At 42.6% G+C, this 26028-nt stretch overlaps 1 protein-coding gene across 1 annotated transcript in view; it reads left to right on the forward strand.

Annotated features, from left to right (window-relative positions):
• GUCY2F (guanylate cyclase 2F, retinal) overlaps nucleotides 1-25518 on the forward strand; it is a 101390-nt gene extending 75872 nt beyond the window's left edge. Inside the window, exons 12-20 of the mRNA XM_072956336.1 lie at nucleotides 2614-2762; nucleotides 5017-5180; nucleotides 5945-6137; nucleotides 9938-10112; nucleotides 13690-13788; nucleotides 16711-16805; nucleotides 22248-22336; nucleotides 22426-22514; nucleotides 25425-25518. Of these exons, the coding sequence (XP_072812437.1) occupies nucleotides 2614-2762; nucleotides 5017-5180; nucleotides 5945-6137; nucleotides 9938-10112; nucleotides 13690-13788; nucleotides 16711-16805; nucleotides 22248-22336; nucleotides 22426-22513 (1052 nt within the window). The 3' untranslated portion in view covers nucleotide 22514; nucleotides 25425-25518. The remainder of the gene's footprint in view (nucleotides 1-2613; nucleotides 2763-5016; nucleotides 5181-5944; nucleotides 6138-9937; nucleotides 10113-13689; nucleotides 13789-16710; nucleotides 16806-22247; nucleotides 22337-22425; nucleotides 22515-25424) is intronic.
• Nucleotides 25519-26028: the final 510 nt, after the last annotated feature.

The following is a 26028-nucleotide window of genomic DNA, read 5'->3' on the forward strand; positions in this document are numbered from 1 at the left end:
ACACGCCATAGTCTTTCATTTTCTTATCCCCCATCAAAATGTTTGGCTGTCAGGCAAAATTTGAGGCAGAAACAGGATGTTTACATATTCCAAAGGTATGAACCCACTAGATATTTACTAATTACAAGTGGAAAAAGTGTAGGTTTAGTAGTGGAGGATCTTGCAGACACCACCTTAACCCAGTGATCAAGGTACATCAACATAATGTACCCCCTACCATGCTGCACTAAGAAGGGGCACAACACCACCCTGGTGGTACTCTTGCCAAAAACTGCACAACCTCAATCTAACCATGAGAAAACATCAGACATACCACAGTTGAGGGGATTTCTGCAAAATAAATGGCCAGTACTCATCAAAAGTATCAAAGTCATGAAAGCCAGGGGGAAGAATGAGGAATCATCACAGGCTGGAGAAACTGAGACAGAAGAAAGAAGTGCAATATGGGATCTTGCATTAGACTGTGAAACAGAAAGAGGACATTAGGAGGAGAAATTGATGCTATTGAAATAAAGATGCTAGATTAGTAACAGTATTGTACCAATATAACTTCCTCTGTACTTGAGTTTTATAAGTTGCTAACACTATGGGGAAGCTGAGTGAAGGGCATATAGACAATTGTACTACTTTGACAACTTTTCTGGAAGTCTAAATTTTTATTTCAAAAGAAAAAATTTCAAAAATGCAAAATCAATACAAATCAAGCCTGAAATACTTAGTTGTCTTTTGCTCCACTCAGAGTCCTATTTTACTCCTCTACTTAAAGCCCCCACAACTTCATTATAAGTTAAATGAAGCCCAGTCGCCTCACATGATATACAAGGCCCTCTATCATCTGGTCTCTAGCCATGTGTCTAGGCTTATCTTCTGTTACTCCTCATCCTCCAGCTAAGCCACATGACTGGCAGTGCCCTGAAAGCACCATGGTCTCTCCACCTCTGTGCCTCCACACATACTGTACACAGTACCTGGAGTGCCCCCACCTTCTCCTCACCTTGCCTCATCCAACTTATGTAACCTCCTCTGAGAAACTACCTTGACCTTTCCAGTGTGGGTCCGGTGTCTCCCTCTGTGCTCACCTGTGCATATATCTGTTAGAGCACTTATATTGCTGGCCATCGTTTATCTCCCCAATTGAACTGTGAACACCTTGAGGACATGAATCATGCTGGGCCTAAGGAGAGGAGACCTATTTAGCTTGATGTTGTTCTGAGAAAGGGATTCTGTCTACTAGAGAGTGGATGGGGCAGTTGCCCTCCAAGGGGTTGACTTCCATGGAATCTATTGCACTGAGTTTAGGGTGAGAGCTGTGATGGTGAAACCATTACTGATGTGGGCCAGCCCGGGTTAATGGAGTTGCAGGTGTGGTGTCACAAGGAGATGAGCAGTCAGAGGAAACAAATGAAGTTCTTATTTCACTTTTTATGGTATGAAGTGGCACTGCTGGAGTATTACAGCCAACGTCGGGGTGGGAAGGGCCCATAGATGGTACAAGCAAAGTTCAGTTCATGATGAGGATGTTAGAGCCAGGGGTGAGGAAAGGAGCTAAGGAATAAGAAATGAGCTGAAGAGATATTTGGGGCTTGGATTTTATCCTGTGAGTAATAAGAATCCATGAAAGGATTTTTAAGCAAGAAAGTGACATGGCGAAATTCATGTTTTGGGAATGGTTTGGAGTAGGCTAGGCTGGAAGCACAGAGACCAGTTTGAGGCCCAATGTGGGTGGCTGGGGACATTGAAGGCAAACTATTTTCTCCTACTTCCACATCAGGAGGACTGATGTAGACCTCTGACTGATCTAGACTTCTGGTTACTCATGACTGTTGGGTCTGAATAGGGAGCTTAGAAATCCCAGTTGAGGTCTGAGGCATTTGGAAGTAGGGCCAGGTGGCAGATTGAGACTGTCTGGGGTCAAATTCAAATTCTGGCACTTTATAGCCATATGACTTTGAGTAAGTTACTCACTCTCTCTGTGCCTCAGTTTTCACTCCTGTAAAATGAAAATTAGAGTCCCTACCTCATCTATCTGTAGTGAGAATCAAGTTAAACCATATGTGCAAATTGCTCAGCCCATAGTCTGATACATAGTAAATGTTCCACTTAAAGTAGAGTTCAAGTACCAGCAGTCGGGAGGATCCCAATGAGGCCCTGAACCATTTACTTGAGTTCTTAATTCCCTTCCCCTAGGGGCCAGGCATGGCCCATAGCCTGGACCTGGGCTAGGCCTGGGCCTTCAGCGGCGGCTAACTGGGTCTACTGTGGGGGAGGCTTAGATGATTTGGGGGTGGGTGAAGGGACCCAGATCGTTGGAGGCATGTGTTAGAACTGACATCAGATAGGCTGTATCTAAAATATAGCAGAAGCAGAATAAAGCTGTGCTTAAATGATACCAATAGCTCAGTTGATTAGTTTTTCCCTCCTTCCTCAGTTGATTGATGCAGCTTTTGCTCAGATACAATTTCTATTCAGGGCTCCTAAAGAGAAAGCAACAGAGATAGCCTTTCTGTGATTTCTCCTGACCAACCCCATTCTTGTCTAAGACTCAATTATCTTTGCCAAAGCTTGGTGCCTTTCCCACAATTTGTAGACCTTTCTCTTCTTGCTTCTGGACAGAAATCATAGAAAGACTTAAGAAGCCTCCTCCTGTGTACAGACCAGTGGTTCCTCCTGAACATGCCCCTCCAGAATGTCTCCAGCTGATGAAGCAGTGCTGGGCTGAGGCTGCAGAACAGCGACCAAGTTTTGATGAAATATTTGACCAGGTAAGAATTCTGTGAACCTTACAACTGCCTGGAAGCCATCCTGAAGCCAGCCCACCGAAACCTAACTAACTCCTTGGTTTCTTGTCATATTGTGGAAGGAACCTCTTCCAAGAGAAAAAGGCATTCCTCTTGGGGAAGAAGCACAAAATTAGCTACTTGAAGGCCTTTGGTGGTGGGGGCATCCCCAGCACGTTGTCGAGGAGCACAAGATTGGTGTTGGTGCTCTTCTGGATCAGAATCTCTGTTCCAAACCATCCACAATCTGACCTAAGTAACCTCTCAAAGATGGAAGTGAACCACTAGGCATTGGCAAGGCAATGACATTGAGACCGTTAGAAGATGGAGTAGATGTGTCATACTCTAGATGGGGTTCCCCATAGAGCCGTGTTTGCTTTGGAAATCCAAGAGAACTCAAATGAGTGTAACATTTAAGTGAGGCTAGATTGGTTTTGGATGGTCAAGAAAAGCATGGGGTGTTTGGAAGGGTATTGAAGATGGAAGAAAGTGCAAATGTGGAATACAAAAGCAGGAGGTTCTTTAGGTTCCTAGAGAACTCCTGGAGGCAATAGAGTGCATGAAAATTGATAAGCTCTCTCTTTAAGATACTGAATTTCTGAAGAGGTTGACGCTTTCCCTAGAGTTGGGGATCTAAGAGGGAAAATGAGGAAAAGATGGAGACAGCCCTGCTAAGGGAGCTAGTGTGCAGTTCCTACATTGGAGCATGCAGCTTAGGGCTTTGTTGAAACTACAGGATACTGAAACTGAGGGAGCTTTCTGTGAGTGCTGTGTCAGCTCTGGCAGAGAGGCTTTTGAGCCTGGCTGGGGTACAGCACTGAGATGTTTGTGAGTGGCAAGTATCTGAGGTGGAAAAAAGAAAGAGTTGGATTGAAAGCCTGAGGGGCCCTACATATGAAGTCATCCGTGTCCCCAGCTTACAATGCTTCCATTAGCCTGGATGAGTTTCTTGAGGACACTCAAACAGGTGTTTGCTAGTATGGAAAAGGCAAAGGACCAATGAAGGTCAAATTTCTAAAAACTTGCCTTGAGGCAGGAGAGAAAGCATTTGTCCTTGTGTTGATGCTAGAGATGTTATTTCAGAAGGCAGCAGACAAGCTGGTGATAGATAGAAGGAGTGCACATCATACGACCTTCAAACAAGGCATTGCTGGGGCTGCCCTCACTGAAATGCTTCAGTGGAAGTTTGGACTGTCTGAAAGACAAAGGTAGCCTCCAAACTCCCTGCAGCTAATAAAGCTTAAATGGAAAGAGGAGAAGGAGGCTCCCTGAGTAAGGCAATAAGCCCCACCCAAAGCATCTGAGTTGGCTACTGAGATTACCTGCAGGACCTTGGTGGACGTGTAGATGTGGACCAGGCTCAGAAGGAAACTCCTAGTGTTAGCCTTGGGGCATTGAGTGCTACAGAGAACATATGTGGCCCAACTATATAAGAAGGTTCATTGGGACAGATTCCTAGGTGTTTTCTGTGCAAAATGATGACCAGTCTTCTGTTGTTGTGAACCCAGCCTTTTGCATGTTGAATACAGCAGTAAGGAGGGGCGACCCCTCATGATTCCAATGCTATGCCAAGCTCCTGATCTCTAGGTGAACAGGGTCCTAGGAGGGCATTTGAAAATCTGTGGCACGCAGCCACCTCTAAAGTATCAGAGGCAAGACCAGTTGAATTTCCACATGACCCAGACATGAAGGCCGAGTGCTAGTAGACATCATTATTTCTGGACCCCATGGCAAGAAATAGGGGTAGAGCTTGCCATGTAGATCTTGGGTCATAGTTAAGCAGTCAAGGAACCTCCTACTGCCCAAGAACTGGCAACATGGTAGCATTAGAAGAGAAGGATGATTTTGTTGATTGATGATCTGGAAGAGCAAAAGAGCACTCCCTGTCCTCTTCCCCTTATCCCATTTACAACTGGCCTGAGCTCAAGACCAAATCCTGTTGCCTTTGAAGTGGCCACTATTCATGTGATAGCATCTCAGCACTGAGGGCTCCTGGAGCTCCTTTGCTCAGACTTGAAAGAATCAGAAGGGTAGAGTAAGAACTACTCAGGGCTAAAGGATCCTGTGAAATGGCCAGAGAGGGACAATAAGGGTGGGTGGTGACTTTTCCTATTTATACCTGGGTTCACCTCTCCTGCTCTGGCATTTTAGAAGAAGGGATTTGTGATGTGGGGTCCTGCCCCATTATCTCTAAGTTTGAGTAAGAATTCCCTGGCTCCTCTTTCTGTTTTACTTCCAGTTTAAAACTTTCAATAAAGGGAAGAAGACCAATATCATTGATTCTATGCTTCAGATGCTGGAGCAATATTCTAGCAACTTGGAAGATTTGATCCGGGAGCGAACTGAAGAGTTGGAAATTGAAAAACAGAAAACGGAAAAGCTTCTAACACAGATGCTACCACCGTATGTGCGAACACCTGAGGAGTGTGAATCCTTGTAACAGTGTGTTCTATTAAAAATAGAAAAAAATACCCGTCAACTAACTGCTCCCTCCCCCTGTCCTGTACTCTCTCTACTCCCAGTAGGTTTGAGTCACACTTTCAAATCAAAGAAGAATTGGAAAAGCAAGGGAGCAGAGCACACTTCCTAATTTTTCACTTCTTGTGGATCATGCTAGTCATTTAAGTTTTTGATGCCTCGGTTTTGCTATGTGTCACTTCATGACTTTGCCTGGAAGTTGACCAATTAGGGGGAGGCAGTCCTTTGAGCTCCTAGAGGAAAGTAACAGGGTTGTTTTTCCTCCCTTTGGTGTCTTGCTATGATTTCCAAATTTTCCAAGGCGCCTTAGGTTGTAACATGATCTTCTAGGGGTAATTGGGGAAACTAGTCTCATGCAAAGTCAACCAGCTGGGAACATTTCCCTCAAGATGGGGTGGGGAGAAGCTGAGGAAGAAAGACAGAGGGTTAAAAAAAACTCCACAAGGGTACAAAGGGGGATTGCCTGCCTACTGCTGTGTTCTAGTACCTGGCACAGTGCCTGGCACATTGTAAGCGCTCAATTTATGTTTGTACAGTAAGTGAAATAACGAATATTTTCATCCAGGTGACATTTTCTTCCTTACCCTTTACTTGGCAGTGATCTTTGGAGAAATTGTGTTTTAGCAGTTGTGTATATGGCACGGAGGGAGGCCTGTGTCCTCTGAGGAATAACTGTGTCTGTTTTTCAGATCAGTTGCTGAATCCCTCAAAAGGGGCTGCACGGTTGAGCCTGAAGGCTTTGACTTGGTCACCTTGTACTTCAGTGACATTGTGGGCTTCACCACTATTTCAGCCATGAGTGAGCCCATTGAGGTGGTGGATCTTCTCAATGATCTGTACACGCTTTTTGATGCCATCATTGGTAGTCATGATGTTTACAAGGTATGTGACTTAGCAGAGCAATATATTCCACAGGAAAAAAAATTTGTTCAAGGTATTTTGTTTTTCAATATTGACACGTATTCAGGCTTTCATATTGAAAACATTGAGACACTACTGCAGTGATTAGGAGCACAGATGCTGGAGCCAGACTACTATTCAAATCCCTGGTTCTGCCACTTACCAACTGTATGACCTTGGACAGGTGACTTAACCATTTTTATGCTTCAGTTCTCTCTTTTTTTTTTAAAATACTTCTGCAAAATTGAAGTATAAGTTGATTTACAATGTTTCAGTGTACAGCAGTTTTGGTTATATATATAATGTATATTCTTTTTTGGATTCTTTTCCATTATAGGTTATTAGAAAATATTGAATATAGTTCTCTGTGCTATACAGTAGGTCCTTGTTGTTTATTGTTTTATATACAGTAGTGTGTATATGTTAATCCCAAACTCCTAATTCCTTCTCCCCTTTCCTCTTTGGTAACCATAAGTTTGTTTTCTACAGAGAGAAATTTTTATATTAGGCTCATCTACGTGTACTCCAACATTGAAGGAAGGCTGCAATTTTATTGAATACTGTTATTTAGGAATTAAAATTTAAATAGTACACCACTTCCACTGGTCTCCCATTGGAAACAAAGGCCTGATAGAATGCATATGATTTCACATTTTGCAAATTAACCATCTCAACCCAGCAAGGGCTTGCCAGTCAGATTCCTTTTGAGCTCTTTCCTAGAATTGGGACTAAGAAGAGGTTGGGGCCAAAAAGCATTATTGCACTTCAGTGTCTAAGTACCCACAGTGGAGGCAGTAACATGCAAGGTACTAAAGGGGATAGAGAGGTACTGATGTTTTGCCTATAGTTGGTGACTATTGCAGAGTTCATCTTGGTAAAGTCTCTGTAGATCTAATACATGCTGCCCAAACCTGGTTTCCTCCTTTAGGTACCATTTTTATACAGTAGTGAACTCTGGCATTATACATGTCAAGGAGCTATTAGACCTGAGGCTCTTTGGGATTGCTATAGGGTAACCAAAAGCACACCTATTGGTCTGAGCTCTCCATAAGTGATCAATTGTGAAGTTGCAACCTGCTGCTCCCTCTTTCCTCCACTCCTCTAGCCTGTCAGTTTCCACTCTTCCTATCATAGGTTGCAGAAGCTGAGTAGAGAACAGATGATGACATTCACTCATTTTGGTGTCATTCTTCCTTACCCTTGATTTTACATGTTGTCCTGTCTCTAGGCAGAAAACAACTGAAAATCTCATAGCTGTGCGGGGACATTTCCACGTTGTCAGCAACATGGATAGTTGTCTTATTGATGGAGAACGATGCCCCAGGCATCCCAAACTTTAGACAGCTCCTCTGTCCCAAGAACCAAGGTAGAGCTGGAGAATGAGTAGCTCCATTCATTGGATCCTTCACAGTAGTCTGAAATGTTCCAACTCTCAAATCACACACAGGGCAGTGTGTTTATCTCAGATTAGACAGGGCCCTTTCAGGTCAGGTAGAGAGCCTCAGGGCTAGGCCAAGCTGCCTAAATAGGGCTCAGAAATAGACATCATACCTGTCAATCAGCAGGAGCTGCAAGCTAATCAAGACACAAACATGGAAACCACGGTGTAAGAAAAAAATCCATGGAATCAGACTACCTGTTTTAACTTGTTGAACTCAAGCAGCCTGAAGAGAAAAACAAATCACTGAAAGCTAATTCTGTTGAAACTAAAATCAAAGATGATTCAGTGTGGGCAGTAACAGAGCCACTGGTTTAATCAACCCAGCTGATACTGTTCAGACAATTGCTGGGGGTCTTAGGAATGAAGCCGTTAGGTATTTTGGTACTTCATGGCTGCGGTAAGAAGTTAGTGGGCTGTTTTCAGGACAGAACAGGGCTATATGAAACCAAAGATGGAATCTAATTTTTCAGCCCTGTTTAATAAAAACAACACAGTGCAAAGGAAATAAAAATGGAACCAGGAGCGAGTCACCAAATCCGTTTTTGTTTTCATTTTCTTTACCTATAAAACTGGAATCACCTCCCCGTCACTTGATAATCTGAAATGGAAGTGAAGAGGCTACTACAGAATTCTAAAGTTGGTAATATGTTTTCAATTTCAGTTCTCCTGCTACCACTCCATCTCAATCAGAGCTTTTTTTATACCTCCTCTTCCCTAGCTGGGTCCTTATGCTGGTTTATGCAACCCATAATTCCCCATAGCAGTGTCACACCAAGGCCAAGCAGTGCCCATGCTTCCTGCACTTCTAATCTTCTCATTCATATCCTTGGGGACTCCTGGGTGACTAACTCTTTAAACCTGAAGGATCAAACACCAGTCTCTTATAATGGTGAACCAGTGAGTTTCTCCCTCTCACATAATATTTGCATTGTATTGTTGGCTTACTCTGTGTAGGCAGGCATGCTTATTTGAGGGCAGGGATCCCTTTATCAAATTGTATGAGGTAAGGGAGGCCCTCGATGGGAGCATACTGAGGTATAAAGCCCCCAAAATGCAAAGGATCACCATTATTGGCTTTATAGAAAGTCATGACAAGGGACCTATTGCTGATTACTAAAATTTCTCTGGAGCTGAGTCATAGGCACAGTTCTATGGCTTATTTCAAGATGCGTCAGTTTGGCCGTGATAATGGTAATGATGATGATGGTGATGGTGGTGATGGTGGTGATGATGATGATGATGATGATGATAATGATAATGACGATGATGGTAATGGCTTGCACTCATCATCCACCTGGCAGGTTTTAAGTGCTTTGACATATATTAAGTTATTTAGTCCTTAGAAAACTCTGTGAGGTAGGTGCTGTCATTATCCTTATTTTACAGACAAGGATACTGATGCACAGAAAGGTTAAGCTATGTGACTAAGACCACACCATTTGTAAACGGTGCATCTGGGATTCTAAACAAGGCCGTGTGACTTCAGAGTTTCATGCTATTAACTACTGCACTATGTGAGTGCAGTTCTTTAGGAGAACACAGATTTTTAACTGGATCCAAACTGATCCTAGCAGAGTCTGACTGGCACATTTCACAGAAGTTTGTTCAGCTTACTTATCTTCCGGATTTACTTGAAAAGTTTCAACTTACTAGTCACCTAAAAGAGTGAGCATACTTCTGTGGGGAAGACAAAGAGCACAGATTTGCCTTTATTTACAGGTATCCAGCTCAAGCTGCTAGTACAATATCACAAGGAGAGGGGGAGGTAGCTGGTGGTAAAAGACTGAGTTCTCATACCCAGTAAGAATGCAAAACTAACTGCATCAGATTAGCAAGGCAAAGCAGAAGGAACAGAATCTTTTATTTCCTTCCTTTCCCTTTCCCTATACTTGCCTTAGGGCTGCCCTAGCTCATTTACCCAAAATTGGTTAGAGAAATGCTTGCTGGGAAAGCACCATATGCACCTTCTCCGAGGGTGCTCCCCCATGGACATCCACAGACTGTCCCAGAAATCTTGCTTTTCCTTTCCCTGAGGAATTACTGGGAGTCTGAAAGTTCTCTAGGGCCAGCCAGTACCTGCAAAGTAGTCACGTGTATTTCAGAATCTATGGGTATGAGACCTAGACGTCAGTTTTTTTTTTATATGAAGCTTCTTAAGTGATTCCAGTGTGCACTGTCAGAAGCACTAACAGCCTCTCTCTGTCTTCCTTACTTTATAAGAACACCTGGCCTCCATCATACCACTTAAGCTCTGTGAAAACACACATACACATACAGACATGCACACACACACACACACAAATGTTATTTGCTTGCTAATTCTGTTTCCCCCGATTTCCAGGTAGAGACCATTGGAGATGCTTACATGGTGGCCTCAGGCCTCCCAAAGAGGAATGGCAGGAGGCATGCAGCTGAGATTGCAAACATGTCCTTAGATATCCTGAGCTCCGTGGGTACCTTCAAGATGCGGCACATGCCGGAGGTACCAGTCCGGATTCGAATAGGCTTGCACTCAGGTAACAACCACCAGCTAAAGCACGAGAAGGCGTTCCCATGCACCTCAAGAGAAGGTTAGAAATGGAAGGAAGAGGGTAGTTGGATTATCCAGGTGTCTAGTGCTGCATCATTCTTTCACCTCTACCCAAGTTTTCTCTCTTCCCAGCACCCGCACTATCCCCATGGGCAGCAGCCCTTGTTCTAGGTACCAAAACTTTTCAGTCCACTTTTCTTGTTAGAGCCAACATTTCCATTTTTGATTATGATACAAGATCAACCTGCATATGTTGTATTTAGGGTCATTCACTTAATTAGTTCAAATCTCAATTCAGGAAGTAGTTTCCTCCCACACTTCTTCCTCCCCGCCTGCTTGAAGGTCTCTCCTTCAATGTACCCTTTCCATCTATCTTCGCATTCACAGGTCTCTTCAGAGATATCTCACCTACTAGCCTCTCTTTCTCCTTTCCCTCCTTCCCTCCTCTTTATCTTTGCTTTCCTCTTCTAGGCTCCTTTTCTTCCCCCATCTTTTTTATCCTTTTCCTACCAAATTTCTTAAAAAGATGATGGACACTTATCCTGCCATTTCTTCACTATCCACTCCCTCTCTAGCCCATTTGCAATCTGGCTTCAGCTCTCACTTTTCCCAGTCCTTGTCTGCCTTTATCTCTGCAGCCTTTGATATTCTGGACGATCCTTCCTAAAACTCTCCTCAGTTGCCTTTTATTACATGCTCCCCACTCTCTGATTGCTTCTTCTCTATTTCATTTAGCAATTCCTGCTAACTGTAGCTGCTCCCACATTTTTCTGCAAAGCTCTGAGTTGTGGTCTTCTTGCCCTCTGCAGGTCCTGACCTCTAATTCATTTCTCAACCTGCTCCAACCTGGCTTTCATTTTCTACTGTTGTCTGGTAATCCCTTCTGTCCTGATCTGTCCTTTAAGTATTTATATTCCCCAGGGTTCTGTCCTTCATCCACTGTTTCTCTCCCCTTATGTACTCTTCTGGATGATCTCATTCACATCTATGGTTTAACTACCATTTGTATGCTAACTTCCAACTCTACAACTTCAGCGCATGTCTTCTCCCTTAAGCTTCATATTGATATTCAAGACGAATATCAAACTTGCTGCTGACATTTCCATGAATGTTCTACAAGGATCTCAGACTCAACACATCCAAAACAGAATTATTTTCTTCTCATGTAAACTTCCTCCTCTTCCTGTATTTATTTTCTATTTCAGTTGGTGTTACCACCATTCACCTAGCTATTTCAGTTCATTTTGAGAGTCATCCTCCTTGACTTATCCCTCACCCTGACCTTAACCATTCAACCAATTATTAAGTCTTGAACATTTTACCTTTTCAATATTTCTTGATTCTGTCTTGCCTCTTCTTGACTCTTACTACTCACATCTAGGCCACAAGCATCTCTGGCCTAGATCACTGCAATCGCATCTTCTTGCTTCCACCCTTGCTTCTTTCTACCCATCTTTCTTTTTTTTCATTAGGTTTGTTTGTTTGTTTATTTTTAATGGAGGTCCTTGGAATTGAATGCAGGACCTCGTGCATGCTAAGCATGTGCTCTGCCACTTGAGCTATACCCTCACACCACTCCCTTTTTCATTAGGTTTATTTTAAATTATGTTTATTTATTTATATCTATCCTTCTTATAGTCATCATCATAATCTGTGTTTACTTGTCTGTCCCTCCATTAGAACATAAGCTCCTTGATGGCAGGAACCATATCTTACTCATGTTGGTATCCTGAATGCTTAGCACATAGCAGGTTTTCAGTATTTTCTTTTCAAGAAAAGCCTTCATCTCTCATTTGTGCTTCAGTTTCACATTAATAGCCCCTCCCAAAACACCTCTTCTTGGAAGAATCACCATTACTTCAAATTCTGCATATCTAAAACTTCAAGTCCCTGTTTCCCACAATCAGCACAATCTCATAAGCCCATGCCAGTTTCCTCATAGTTGCGGATCAGAGAGTCAATACATCTGTTGGTTCTCTTTCCATAATGTCTCTCTTTTATCACCCTGTTTTACCCCCCATCCATCATCACCTCCTTTCCAATACTCACAACCTTGTGCTTGAATTACTACAACAGTCACTTAACAGTTTTCCCTGGTTTTATCTTCTCCCCTTTCAATGCATTCTGTACATTGATCTGAGAAAAGAAAAGGAAAAGAATTTTCATAATGTAATTCCCTGCTCAAAATTCTCTAGTGGTTCAAGGTCCTCCATCTTGTACAATCCAATAGCCAACCTTGTCTCTAGTTTCTCCCTAGCCACCTGAACTAGGCAGACTGCTTTCTCTAAGAGCTTCCCCGAATCCCATGCCCAATCCCAACCACAAACCTTTGATTCACGTCCTTTTTCTTCTACTCAAATCCTGCCCATCCATCAAGGCTCCAAATCAAGTCTTACCTTCTCCGTTGGACCCTTTTTGGCTGAACTAGGTCTTTTAAATTTTTATTTTATTTTATTTTTTATTGAAGTGACTGAATCAGGTCTTAATCAGCAACCCCTCATTTTCTAAACTATTATAACACTTCTGCCTGTACCCTAATCTTGCCTCAACCATACATTGTCTTCGTTTGTTGTTTAATTGCTTCTGGTTTGGTGGTCTTTTCTCTTTAATTAGACTCTAAACTCCTGGAGAACAGAGACCATGTACTACATTTATTTTTTATTCTCCATGGTTCCTAGCTCAGTGCTCAATGAATACTTCTGAATGGGTGAGAAATGAATTAAAATGAGAAACATAAGCTTTGTAGTTCTTTATTTTTATTGTTAAAAATTAATGTTCAGAGAAAACTTTTTGAAGCAAAATCACTGAATTATTTTCTCTAACTCAGGAAATAGCAAAAAGAAAATGTTGAATAATTTTCACATAGAAACAGCAGAGACCAGAAAGGTGAAGGTGGGGAAATTTCTAGATATTCCTGAACTACATTTTTAGTGTGGCTGCTGAAATTTTTTCTAAGTAAGTTTTACACTCTGAATTCTTAATGCGGCCATATTAAAATGTAAGAACAAAAACCATTCTAAGGACAAAGAGAAAACATTCTTGGATTATCTTTATATACTACTCTTCCATGTCCCTAACACAAATGATTGAAAGTCAATTCTACTTTTTCTTCAGATTTACCAACTGTCTTAGTAATAATACTCTTGAGAGACACAATTCGGGAGACAGAGAGCCCTATGAGATCCTTCATTCCAACTCTAAGCTATGAGAAAGAGACATTTTTTCCTTGCAACAAACATGTTTGGGTCCTGAGTCCCTGCCTAGGCTTTTCTGATTGGGTTTAATGCTTATTTGTCTCTGTTGGCAGATATAAGCATCTTGGGTGTAACTGTTGCTTGGAACAAAGGTATAAATCAGAAGGGTAGTCATTTCTGCATTGTTGTAAATTTGCTTTTTTGAGGGGCAAAGAGTTCATTACTCATTATAAAACTTCCTTAAGATTCCCAGAGCTATTTGGTGGTTTTATTCTCTTATGCAGCTACATTCCCTCCCTTGGCAGTGCACCTTTATTAGCTTTGAATGCATACCTGTTGATGTAATTCCAATGGCCTGCTACTCTATAGGGCCGGTTGTTGCTGGAGTGGTGGGCCTCACCATGCCCAGATACTGCTTGTTTGGAGACACTGTGAATACAGCTTCTCGGATGGAATCAACAGGGTTACGTGAGTACCTATAGAGGGATTGAAGGGATGGTAACCTTCTACTATTGGGAAAATGATTCTTCATCATGAGAGGGGAAAGAGAACAGGTTAATTGATGTTTCACTGTTTTAAAGAAAAATAAAATATAATTTGAGAAGATTAAGGAGATTTAACTGTTTTTTTGTTTGGTCTCTAATGGCAAACCAGTAGGGGGTGATATTGGATTGAACAAGTACCTTTTTTTTTTCTAGAAATGAAGCTGTAGCTAGGTGACACTGAAAAAGCCAGACAATTTGATCAAAACAACTAAAAAAAATCCTTTGGGTAAAGGAAAAAATTGGCCAGCCTGGTGGCTTTGGGAACATTATGTTGAGAAAAAGAAATAGGTAAGGGACTGACATTTTTAGGTTTTCAGCTAGTTTGTGGAGACAGCTGCCTCCCAGTCAACTGCTATTTGCTGCCCTTGTCCTCTTTTGGAACTAGTTAGGACCCCAGGAGTTCTGGCTTCATCAAATAGCCCCCTCGAATTTAGCTAGAAATAATCCCTCAATCTAAGGAGCTTGGAATTCTGAAATAGTTAATTTCAACTTACCTGTATATAAAACCCTTAGCTTCTATCAAAACAAGCGTGATATCAAAGATACCATTTATTTCCCACTTTGAGAAGAAAACTGTACAAACCATTATGCTATTTGTCTGTTGCTGGCTACTATTTCTTAGTTATTTTCTGTGACTACTAAGGCAATGTCAGAATCACAATGTTCTTTACTTATATCATGGTTGAGCAAAGCGATTTGTTCAAGCTAGTAGAAAAAAAGCATAGAGAACAATTGGTTCTATATACAGTTTTCAGGGATTTTATATTAAAAAACACTGAAGTCCTTACTAGCCTTGGCTCTGGCAGCTACTAAGCAAGACAGGCTCTTCCCAAACTTCAGCAATATACTCAAACTAGTCCCTGATGATATGGTAGCCTATATCACAGTGGGTGGTGCCCTGCCTGACCCCACTCCTCATCACTCATGTGCAGAAACAGGCTTGCACAATGGGTCCAGTCTTAGTCAATCTAGCCTGTGCAGCCATGATTAAGGAGGCAGCACGGAACTTAGAGGCTGTTGTCAGAATAAATTTTCTGACATCTGGGAAAGTCTTCGAACTCCACAGACATGGCGGAGGCCATGGAAGTAGTCATCCAGTAACTGCTGTATGCATATAACTTTGCTCTTGAAGTGCAACCCAAGATGAAGTGAAATTGATCATGGAACCGCAATGCAGATTTGGCACAGTATTCTGGACTGATGTAAGCTTGTAGAAGACTGAAGTCATATTCTGGTCTGCACCAGGGAAACTCCACACATTTCACATTGCAAATATAGTGCTGAGAGCAGAAAGTGAATTTTCAGATTTAGGCAGCACCTTGCCCAGTGATCAGCTAGAAAGGAGAAAATGGACTGAATCATGCACAGCAGGTGTTTATTAAGCACTGACTATGCAAGGAAGGCATTGTGAGGGGCACAAAGAAGCATACATATGTGGTCTCTTCTCTAAAGGAACTGGTTAGAGTGCTTTTCTGGAAGCTAATGACTGTGATTGAAATACAGCATTAAGTGCCACACCTGATCACAGATCTGTAAGGAGGTAGCCTCTAACCTCATGTTGGATATGAGACTAGGACATGCCATGTTTATTTTTTTAATCAATTTCATCAATATCTCCTTTATGCTCAGTTGAATCTACTGATTCTGGAATGGAAGTGACTAGTGACCCACCCCTGGAGTGATCCTCCTTGTCACACAACTGGATGTTAGTTGGGATGAGTGATCTCTCTTTTTTGAGCTGTGTGTTCCCCATCAGTACGATTCTTCTATTGAAAGGTTCCCTCATGACCAAATGCCATTGGAATGTCCCACATAGGACTGGCTAGGGGCACACTAGATTTGCATGTGATTTTTAAGAATGGGACAACTCTTTTGGAGCAGAGGCTTTTGGGTGACCATGAGTTAGTGAGGAAGACACAAACAGCAATACTGAGCTGTCAAGAGAAAGAAAGTCATTGTGAGAACACACAGCAGAAATTTCTTGCAGTTCTTTTCAGCCATGCCTTTCTACTCAGATTGTACTCAGCTCCTAAAAGAATTACTTTCTCAAGTGAGTGTGAGAATGTCTTGGACTTTTATTGAATGCTCAAATTGAATGAGGTCTTACTTTGTAGGATAGACAGTTTTCAGGAAGGTCAAGGATCCTACCTCAGTGAAATGATTGTTCCTCAGTAAAGAGTTATACTCAATTTCTAAATAAAAGTTTTGTCCTAGTTCCTCACATAAATCTCTTATCCCTAGATGGGATCATTAGTTGGAAAATAATATATTCATGCATGTACCTGGCTAGATGCACCTACCAAAGGAACGGCTAGAGACGTACAGTCACCACATGTTTACAGAGGTTTGGGGACACTTCTCACTGATGTTTTATTTTAAGTACAGCAATGTTGGAAGATAGTTGTATATGGAAAAGACAGCCTTTTGTCTCTTAAGGAGGTTATGCAAACTTTGGGAGTTCAGCCCCAGCAGCAGCCTGTGAGAGAGGCTCCTGAAACCTAACTTCCCTCAGAGGAGGTCACGTTTCAGCTGAGAGCAAAGTAGTGGTTGCTGGCTTCTTCGTCTCAGTCCTCGAGTTAAATTAACACCTTTCTATTGCATGGCCTTTCACCTGAGAGAGTGTCTAGAAGGCTGATAGGTGCTACAGCTAACGCTTTATTTGGGCCTGGTAAGGAAGGCCATCACTCCCCCTCCTCCTCATGGGAAACCCTAACTGAAGCTCACTCTCTCAGAGGTTTGGCTTAGGGTCTAGTTCATCTAGAAGTGGGGGGCATTCATTACATAAATAGTTTCTCACCGATTTTATCCAAAGGACTCCAAAGTCATGCCTCTCTTTCTCTGACAGCTTATCGCATTCATGTCAGTCACAGCACAGTGACAATTCTTCAAACCCTGAGTGAGGGCTATGAAGTGGAGCTTCGAGGAAGGACCGAGCTCAAGGTATAATGTCCTTTTGTTTTTTGGGATCAAACCACTTGGACACACCTGCTTCTGGAGAGGTCACGGTCTGCTGAAGGAGTTTACCTGGGTGTCTGAGACTCGGAGCTGTAGTTCAAGCCGAATTTCCAGCTCTGTTTGTGGTTCTCAAAGGATTGTCCCCTTTTGCGTCAGTTTTCATCTCCTTAGAATATGGCTCCCGTGAGAAGGAGTGTCAAAAGTCCCTCTGCATTTTTGCAGACTATGAGTTGCACTTTTCTCTCTTAAAAAATTGCCAAGAAATTGGCATTTCAGTGAGTTACACTATTATTTACGTTTTCTAACTTCTATTTCGTTTAATATTTGGCAGTGCCAAACATTGTTTAATAAACTACAGTATTGGGGAGTTTGGGTTTCTTGTCCATCTGCTCGGTGGCCCCCTTTCTGACTTTTCATCCACAGCATTGACTCCCCACTTCCGTTTACAGAGAGGTTTTTAAGTCTTTTCCAGAGGACCAGGAGGAATAAAGTTAGTTCCTATGAAAGACAAACATTTTGTAGTGCCTTTTCTCTGTTAGGACTATCACTTGATCTGAGATTCAGGATTAAAATAATCTCCCTTTTTTTCTGGCATTTCCACTGGATTCTTTTCATCTTCCTCTGGGTGACCCCAGGGCCTCTGGTTGTCCCAATTGGAAGAGACTCTAGAGATTTGATAATTTAACCCTTTTATTTTCAGATGAATAGTCAAGCCCAGAAAGGTGAACTATTTGATCAGGTTCACACAGTCAGTTGATGGAAGAATCAAGCCGTAACTCGGGAAGCCTGACTTCCCATTCAGTACTCTTTCTATGATACCATTGTGTGTGAATATTATTTCCTCAGTGATTATTCTTGGGCAAAGCAAAATCCAGTCACTGAGTGATGCACAATTCGTTTCTGTCATTGGCATCCCTTCCTCAAATGGTGGCAGTTTACATATGAAGGGATTTTAGAAGTCAAAGGTTTGGGAGGCCTGATTCTAGTTGATCAATTAATTAATTTTATGGCTAGTCCTAGTTTGTCACATCCAACAGATTCTTAATATCTTCTAGCAGGGGAGATGAGTCAGAGGGGATAGAGGTTTTTTTCCACCTCTGCCGAGAACTCAAAGATATGACGGGGGCGATGATATTACTTGGGCAATGAATCAAATCACCCAAGGCTTTTGTGATCTCTCTCTATATTCTGTTCGTTTCTTAGCAGAGGAGGACAAGGGTGGCTTGGTTTCCTGAAACACTTGCCTCCCTGTATTACTAGACACAGATTCCCTCATTTAAGAGAGAATTGAAGAGCTGACGAGGGACCACCTTTGAAACTGAAAAGGAAAACTATGCCCCAACTCCCATGGTTTTTATTGCCCCCCAAACACCAGTAAGGGACTATCACATCTTTGGGTGGTTTTCATACAAAAGCAGGACTACTTTAAAAGGGCCCTTTGCAGCTTCATATGTTGCCTTACCTGAGGGAATTTAGGAATGTGTTACAGCAAGTTGGAGAAGAGGCAGGAAGAGGCTTCTCCTAAGGCCACGTTGGACTTTGGTTATTGGGGTGGCAGGAGCTTCCTGAGAAAGAGTGATTGAGAGGGAGATACTGAAAGAGAAGAGAGGGTGACTGAGGGAAAAGGAAAGGCCAATGAGAAAAAGGATAAGGATAGGAAGTAAGACCCAAAAAAAAGGAAGAGAGAGGAGGGGAAATCCTTTTTATCTCTGTACCCCCAGCTCCCCACCAGAAGCAGGTATTGGACATTACGTAGTAGGGACTGGGGGACAGAGGAGTCCTTGTCCCTTGGGGGCATATGATATATCTCCAATAAGACCATATCACCAGCACACTTCAGAAATTCTAATTTGACACTTCTACTTCTCATTCACCCTCTGATGCAGGAAAGCAAGAATCACTCTAGAGCATGGGTCAGAAGGACCACATTTGATGGCCAGCCAGGTGTGATTTCAAAGCTGATGGCTAAAAACATCCTCTCCTTCCAGCTAGCTGATGCTTAAAATTCCTCCATCAGAGCCTCTTCTCTTAAGCTTGAGGCATGGATCCAATAACAACAACACTCTTTCCCCCCTAATCCCATCTCCTTCATTGGAGTGATGACACTTTAAGTTGTTTCCCTTCGTGGAATCAAAGGCATGGATTGGATTGGCTGAGGGAAGAGAACAGAGAGTGGCTGAGTAATTGAGTGGGTGGGGGGTACAAAGAATGAGGCCAAAATGAGGAAGCTTAGAGGAGGACACATTTAGAGATGCAAAGCTCAGACTTTCTGGGGAGCTGTCCCTCTGCCACTCCAACTCCCTCTTGTACTATCCTGGCAGCCAACCATCAGTGCTTAACCGACCATTTCTGCTTTTTTCAATATCTTTCTCCTAATGGCTTGCTGATAAGCCATCTTATTACACCTCCTCTTACATGAATGAATCCTGTTTCAGGTACTGTTTTCCCGACAAGTTTGAAGCTCCTTGTTGAGACATTGTATGTATCTAGGCTTATCACATATGTTTGCCAGGGCCACTTAGGTAGATTTACACTCTGAAAAGATTTTCCCAAATGGTTGCTCTCAGCTGGTTTATGTTGTCCTTGCCAGAGGTGGGCATTTTCTGACCTTGTCTCTGAATTCTGGGGCTAAATAGTATTTGATTCCTCGGCCTCTAAGCAGTAGTCCTATTTTATTTGCGATTTCTTCTTTTTCCACAACTTCTTCCATCCCTACCCTCAACCTTCTTCACACACACACGAGCATGCATGCGTTCGAATATGTAAACACACACACACACACACACACACATGCACACTAGCAATTGAACTAAGAAGTAATGAGGTTGTATTGACAGAGTCATGAAGGTCAGAAAGTCTGGTCTGTAATTCTTGTCCCATCAGTGACTCAATGTGTGACACTGGACAAGTAACTTCATCTTCTCTGTGCTTCCATTTCTCAACATGGAGGCCTCTTTTGACCTGTGATTATCAGGAAGCTCATTAATCACAAGCTTTAAAACTTCTCACAGTTGCTTTTTGGCCTCTAGACCTGCCCCTTGACTCCAGTGTGCTGGAAAAGCTATACGGTGTGGAGGGAAGAACTGTTAAAATTTGGACTGTAAGACATTAGAATTACTGTGGTGATCATTTCACAATATATGCAAATATTGAATCATTATGTTGTACACCTGAACTAATATAATGTTGTATGTCCATTATACATCAATAAAATACAGCAAAGTCATAATAAAAATAAATGAAATTTGGAGTATGGTAGAGTTAGGCTCAAGTCCCAACTATGCCTGCTTATTGACAAGTCATTTTATCACCATGAATCTCAGGGGCCCCATTTGCAGAATGAGCTTAATAATAAACCTACTTTCCAGAGTTTTGTGAGGATTAAATAAGACAAGAGATGCCAAAGCATCTTAAAAGTGTCAGTTCAAAGTAAGGTGCTGTTATTTGGGGACGGGGGGGGGGGTCCTCTGGGACTGCCTAGGGATTGATACTGAGTCAGAGTTTAAGTTTTACTTGTTGCATCCTTGTTTCTCCCTTCTCTCTCTCCCTTCAGCAGAATTTTGGAAGTAGGGTGGGTAAACAGAGAACTAGGATTCTAAGAATTCTCCTGGACAGGCTCCAAAACCTCAGAGAGTCCCTGGAGCTCCCCAGCATACTCTTTGATTTGGAAGCTTGCCTGAGTCCATTACACTCCCATCCTATTTTGTAACCATTAGGTTTGGCATCCCACTGTGTCCTAGGACTCACCCAAATACCTGGACAATCCTGGCATCTGCAAAGCTCCCTTGGGGATTGGCATGCTGTCCTGATAGCCTCTGGATCACAAGACAAATAGTCAAATGTGGCTGGGTGGGGTCAAGTTTTGAGAGGATGTTTTACCAAAATGAGGTCCAATAACACCTTGAGTATTCCAAGTACTCAAGAGTTGTGAGTTCCAGTTAATGGAACAGTCTCTATTTACTGAGCACCTTTTCTATACAAGACACGGTAGTAGGTGCTGTGAGGAAAAGAAATAGCTTAGGAGACAGAAAAGTTGGACTTCTGTTGAGGGCCAAGACATGGCCTGATAGTTGTTTTTATTTAACTGTACTGTGAGCTCCTTAAGGACAGAACCATCTCTCTGTTCCCAGTCCTGGCACCACGAAGGTGGAATAAATGTAAGAATGAATGATGGGAGTATATTTTCAAGTTGCTCACCTGTTCTGAAAACAGAGTGGCCCCAAACAGCCCAATTATTTGAGGTTTAGGGTGAGCTGGCTGCCTGTTCATGGAGGTTAGCCTGTAGTGGTAGTCTCTTCCTACTTGCCTCATGGGAGGCTTGTTCAGAGCCTTGAACCAAACATTTGCAAAATATTTTGAGATTCTCCAATTAAATGTGCTAATTATTATTATGGTTGTTATTATTATTGTTAAATGATGGATATATGTGATGTAATATAGAGTACAGTGGATTTGATATTTAAAAGGGGCAAACCTAATTGGAATTTCTAAGTTAAACAATTTAGAACTCTTTCAAATGAGATCTGCCTATAGTAGGACCATATTTCAGGTTAATGAGTTGAAAACACATCCCATTACTTTTCTCAGTCTTAGTAAACACATTTTTGCCTTACAGACTGGAGGAAAGAGAGGACAGACAAAAGAGAATTGGAAGGAAGAGAGAGAAACCCATTGTTGAGGAGGGTTGATTGGAAAGAGGGGAGGGCAGAGCAGAGACAGAAAATTTGGCTATTCTAAGGTCATCACTAAGGCTCTGGGGCAATGAACTTGAGTTTATACTCCCTTTTTCTTAAACCTGTGATTCTCGACAACCAGCTAACTGAGCTGTAGATGGAGGTCCCCCTAGGGTCTCTCTCTACCTTGAAGAAAAACACACAACAGAAATGTAGACTTCTCAAAGCAGCCAGGATGCCCCGGGCTTCAAAACAAAGTTGCACAGTGTGTTTTCCATTTCTATGCCCTTTTTGGGTTTTGTGAGAGCCGTTGGATGATGGAGTATTGGGGGGAGATAGACTGAACGTATGTACTCTAGATACAAAAGACAATGAGTTGCCCAGTGCCAAAAGATCAGGGCAATTATGACAAACAAAATCTTCGACTGAGCATACAGTTGCTATGAAGCAAAACAGCCACACATTCCCAAAGATGGAGCTGTGTGGCAGCGGATAGACAAAACATATGTATGACAGCTTGAAATGCTGTCCACTTTTCATCTGGCTACCGTGGCAGCTTACAGAGCTTGTCTGAGCCTTAGGTATATAGGGCAAAGAAGCCATGTAGGAAGGAAGACTCCAGGGAGTGGTGACAAGAGGAAAGCAGTGGAAGTTTCTGAGCCAAACAGAATGTTTGCACCCTATTGACCAGAAGGACTTCTTAAGGAAAATTGGTTAGAGCATGTTTAAGATTTTCCATATTTTCTCTAATAAGGGCAAAGGCACAGAAGAGACCTTCTGGCTGGTTGGAAAAAAAGGCTTCACCAAGCCTCTTCCCATTCCTCCACCAGTGGGCAAAGATGGGTAAGTGGAGATCACGCTTAGAGTCTTTTTCTGCCCCTCTCTGCTGCACTCTCTTCACTAATGATTTTCGTGTTTCTCCTGCCCTGCAGGGAAGTGGGCCATGGCCTGCAACCGGTGGAGATCGCAGCCTTCCAAAGAAGAAAAGCAGAAAGGCAGCTGGTGAGAAACAAGCCATAAAGTAATGGCCAGAGCAGGAAAACAGAGCCCAGGAGCTTGCCAGATTTTCAAAGCTGGGGCTCCCTTTGGCACAGGTGCCAGTCTCAGCCTACACTGTTGGCAGAATGCAATGGAGTTGGTGAATTTCCAAGTTCCACTGAGTTGTGCAAAACCTTGCAGGGAGGCCTGTTGCAGAGCAAAATGCATCTGAGGGAGGTCAGCGGCCCTGGGCTGTGAGAGATCCTTGCCTCTTGCACTGATAACATATTTGAATGTTAACAAGGCTGGCCTTGTTATCCGGTTATCAGGCAGGTGCACCTTTCTCTTTCATTGTTGAGCACCTGGGCTACATGGGGAGCCACCTCAGGTCTTTAGAGACTCACGTCTCTCTAAGCAACACTGCAATATGGCAATGACTCCCTTTTCCCGGGATCTATTGGCAAGATCATCTTTGAGGGGATATTTATGTCATTGCCTCTGGAGGCGCTTCCCAATTGCTTCTGAGGTTGGCATTGACAATCAAAATGAGACTGGCAACTCTTTGACTGCCTGGCTTGAATTCAGGACAGTTTCCCTCCTCCCCTACTAGAATAGTATCATTCTGAAGCAGCAACAACAGCCTAATTATCAGGGATTCTCCCTGAGGAATCCATTTCTTTATTGAGCTCCTGTCAGTATCTCTTCTCTTATCTTGCTTTCTTAGTCTCTCTTTCATGGAGACACTAGCCCTTAGACCCATTGCTCCTTCCACATATTCCTGGAAATCACAAGATTCTGCAGTGAACATTAGGGCATATCCACACACTCCTGCTCCCTTGTCTTTTTAGCATGTTCCAGAAGAATCACAAATCTAGCAGCAACTACCAAAGGCATCCACATACTTCCTATATTCCCACCAGTCTCTGTTGACTTTGTCAGCTCTCTGACTGCTTCTTGCCTAAGAAAACCCGGTGCATCTTCATTTCTGTGACAATCATAGGTAACATCTAAGAATCATAACATTTATGCTTCAGAAGGCTTCAGTACTGAGCATGTGGTGGCCCTACAGCCCACTGCATCACCCTCTGCCACCCTGCTACCTGGGACCGGGCTCTGTTCTTTCCTATTGACCAATACAAGCAGATAAGCAGCTGGGACACACATTCGTCTAATTTTCAGGACAGTCTTTCCTGTGGGGAAGGAAACCTCCAAGACACACAGCACACAATCAGTCTTGGTCTGTGTCTCAGTCTCTATCTCTGTTTGTCTCTGTCTCTCTGCCTCTCTCTCACAGCAGGAAAGGGCTTGTAAGCTCTTGAAGGGTTTTCTCTTTGGCAGAGTGGCACAGGTATTGAAGGCACTGCATAAGAACCTCTCCATTCTTCAGAATGTGTTGGAGTTTGCAGCAGAAGACGCTGCAGCTGACTTACCATCATTGGCTGTGTGCTTGGTAGTGCTTTCAGCATTGCAGATGATGTGGCCATGGCCATTTACACTCACTTATCTGGATCCCCTTGACAGAGGGGCAAGATTCCATGGGCTGTGGGTATATGGAACAGATTGAAGCCAATTGGCTCCAAAGTGGACTTGACCTCTGATCCTGGCCTCATTAGCACTTGTGCTTTAATCAGCTTGTGAATTGACCACAATGTCCTTGGCAGGCTGTGCAAATCACAAAAGTCCTCAAAACGAGCACCCTTGACAAATTTTAGAAGGCTTGACCTAAATCTAAGAGCTCCCAGACATCTCGCTTATCTCTCCTTAAATGTCTTGTGTTGATGTCACCCAGTAACACCACCTATTCCAGAATGTTTCCAACTTTCTATGAATTTTCAGAGTGACTCAGTGAGACAGACCCAATTTATAAAAGACCTACAAGACCTAGGAATGCCTCTCATGCACTGCTGCCATCATGGGAGCTATTGGGAAGAAACTTGAAAACTTTAGAGAGCACTGTGATGTCAGACAGGGTGGAAGGAAAGATACTGTGAAAGAGGGGCACAGCTTTGGTGAACTGGCTACAGGGGTTGCCTTCAGGCAGTGCCCTGCCATCTACTTAGTAGCTCTTTCCTCCTGTCCTCCAATATCTACCACTTCCTAAAACTTCCTAGAAGTTATTACTTCATCTGGTTACTTTCCCTAAAATTTCACCAACTGGGTTCATTTGGGGTTGACAAATCTCCTCTTTCAACCATAGATACACCTTTTGGAGAGTAAGGGGAAATTCATCATTCATATCGTAATGAAGATGAACTCAGATGTTCAGGAGGACTGGGAAGTTTCATTTTGATTGAGAGTGGGAGAAATAAAGAAGTTTGCAGTTTTAAAGAATAGGGGCAGGTCATAGTGGAAGGTTTGGGACAATACAAGAGCAATGGATCCCTAGGACATGGGAGAAGGGTGGAAAGAAGTATGAGGGTGGGAAAGTCAGTTTAGATCCCCTCCTCCTTTAAAACTTTTGCTTTGGGTTTTCCTTGGACCCAAATAATGGGAAGAAAGCATACTTTTCCTTCTACTCTCAGGACCTAGGACCTCTGCCAGAGCACTAATATAACTGCTTCATGTGGGTTAAATCAGCCTTTGTGGACTGGCCTAGAAACCTGACCACCACATATGTAACAGTTTCTATTCCAAATTCGAAATAATTGACTTATACATGTTTAGGACACATCTCATTAGGAAGGTGAGAATTACCTATATATTAACATGCCCTCTCTTTTTTGTTAAATCTGTGGAAAACCTTGTAAATAGCAACAGTATGCCATTGTAATTATGCAATCCTGACAAATGTAATAATATTTATTTGTTCAACAATCCAGGAAAGTTTAGCAATTTGCAAGCTGTTCGTAGAGTATCATGGTGTTGTGGGGCTTGGGATCATTCATATTGAAATCCTTTGAAAGGTCTAGGATGGAGAAGGTATACTGACTGTTTTCTTTTTTCTCCCACCCAGGAGCAAAAGGTGCCAAGATTGGAATCTTCTCTGGGTGAGGCAATGGAAACGCTCACTCCAGTTCAACAAATTGTTCTGCCTGGGCAAGAAGTTAGTGAATGACTAGATCTCTGAGGATGACCAATCTCCAGGGTTATTCAGGCCTAATGCCAGTGTAAGGGGGTCCCTGAGAAGTAACTTTAATAAGCTTTGCTCACTGCACAGCTATCACCAAAAGGCCATTTGAATGTAAACTACAATGGATGTGAACCATTAGGGTAGAGACCCACCTCCAAGTTTAGTCATTCCAAAACAGCAGGCCCTACTTGGACTAAGATAAGAAGGTCTCTATTTTCACAGAAAAAAAAGTAGGAGGCACTTTGTTTTCTTTTTTCATTTCGTTTGAATCTCTAGAAAGTATTTAATGAGCATAATTTATAACTCAGATACTATGAGATTAGTGCCAGGAAAAAAATCTTCCAGCAAACATACATCTGAATCCCAGTCCACTGTGACCTCAGTTGGCTGGAATGCATAGGGAACACGGGAGGAGGAGAAGAGTCTGGTTAATTGTGTTGTTTGGATAACCAAGGGCTAAGAAGTTCCTTTGTTTTCTTATTGCTTA

Source organism: Vicugna pacos, chromosome X (assembly GCF_048564905.1).
Source record: "Vicugna pacos chromosome X, VicPac4, whole genome shotgun sequence".
In the NCBI taxonomy this organism is placed as follows: domain Eukaryota; kingdom Metazoa; phylum Chordata; class Mammalia; order Artiodactyla; family Camelidae; genus Vicugna; species Vicugna pacos.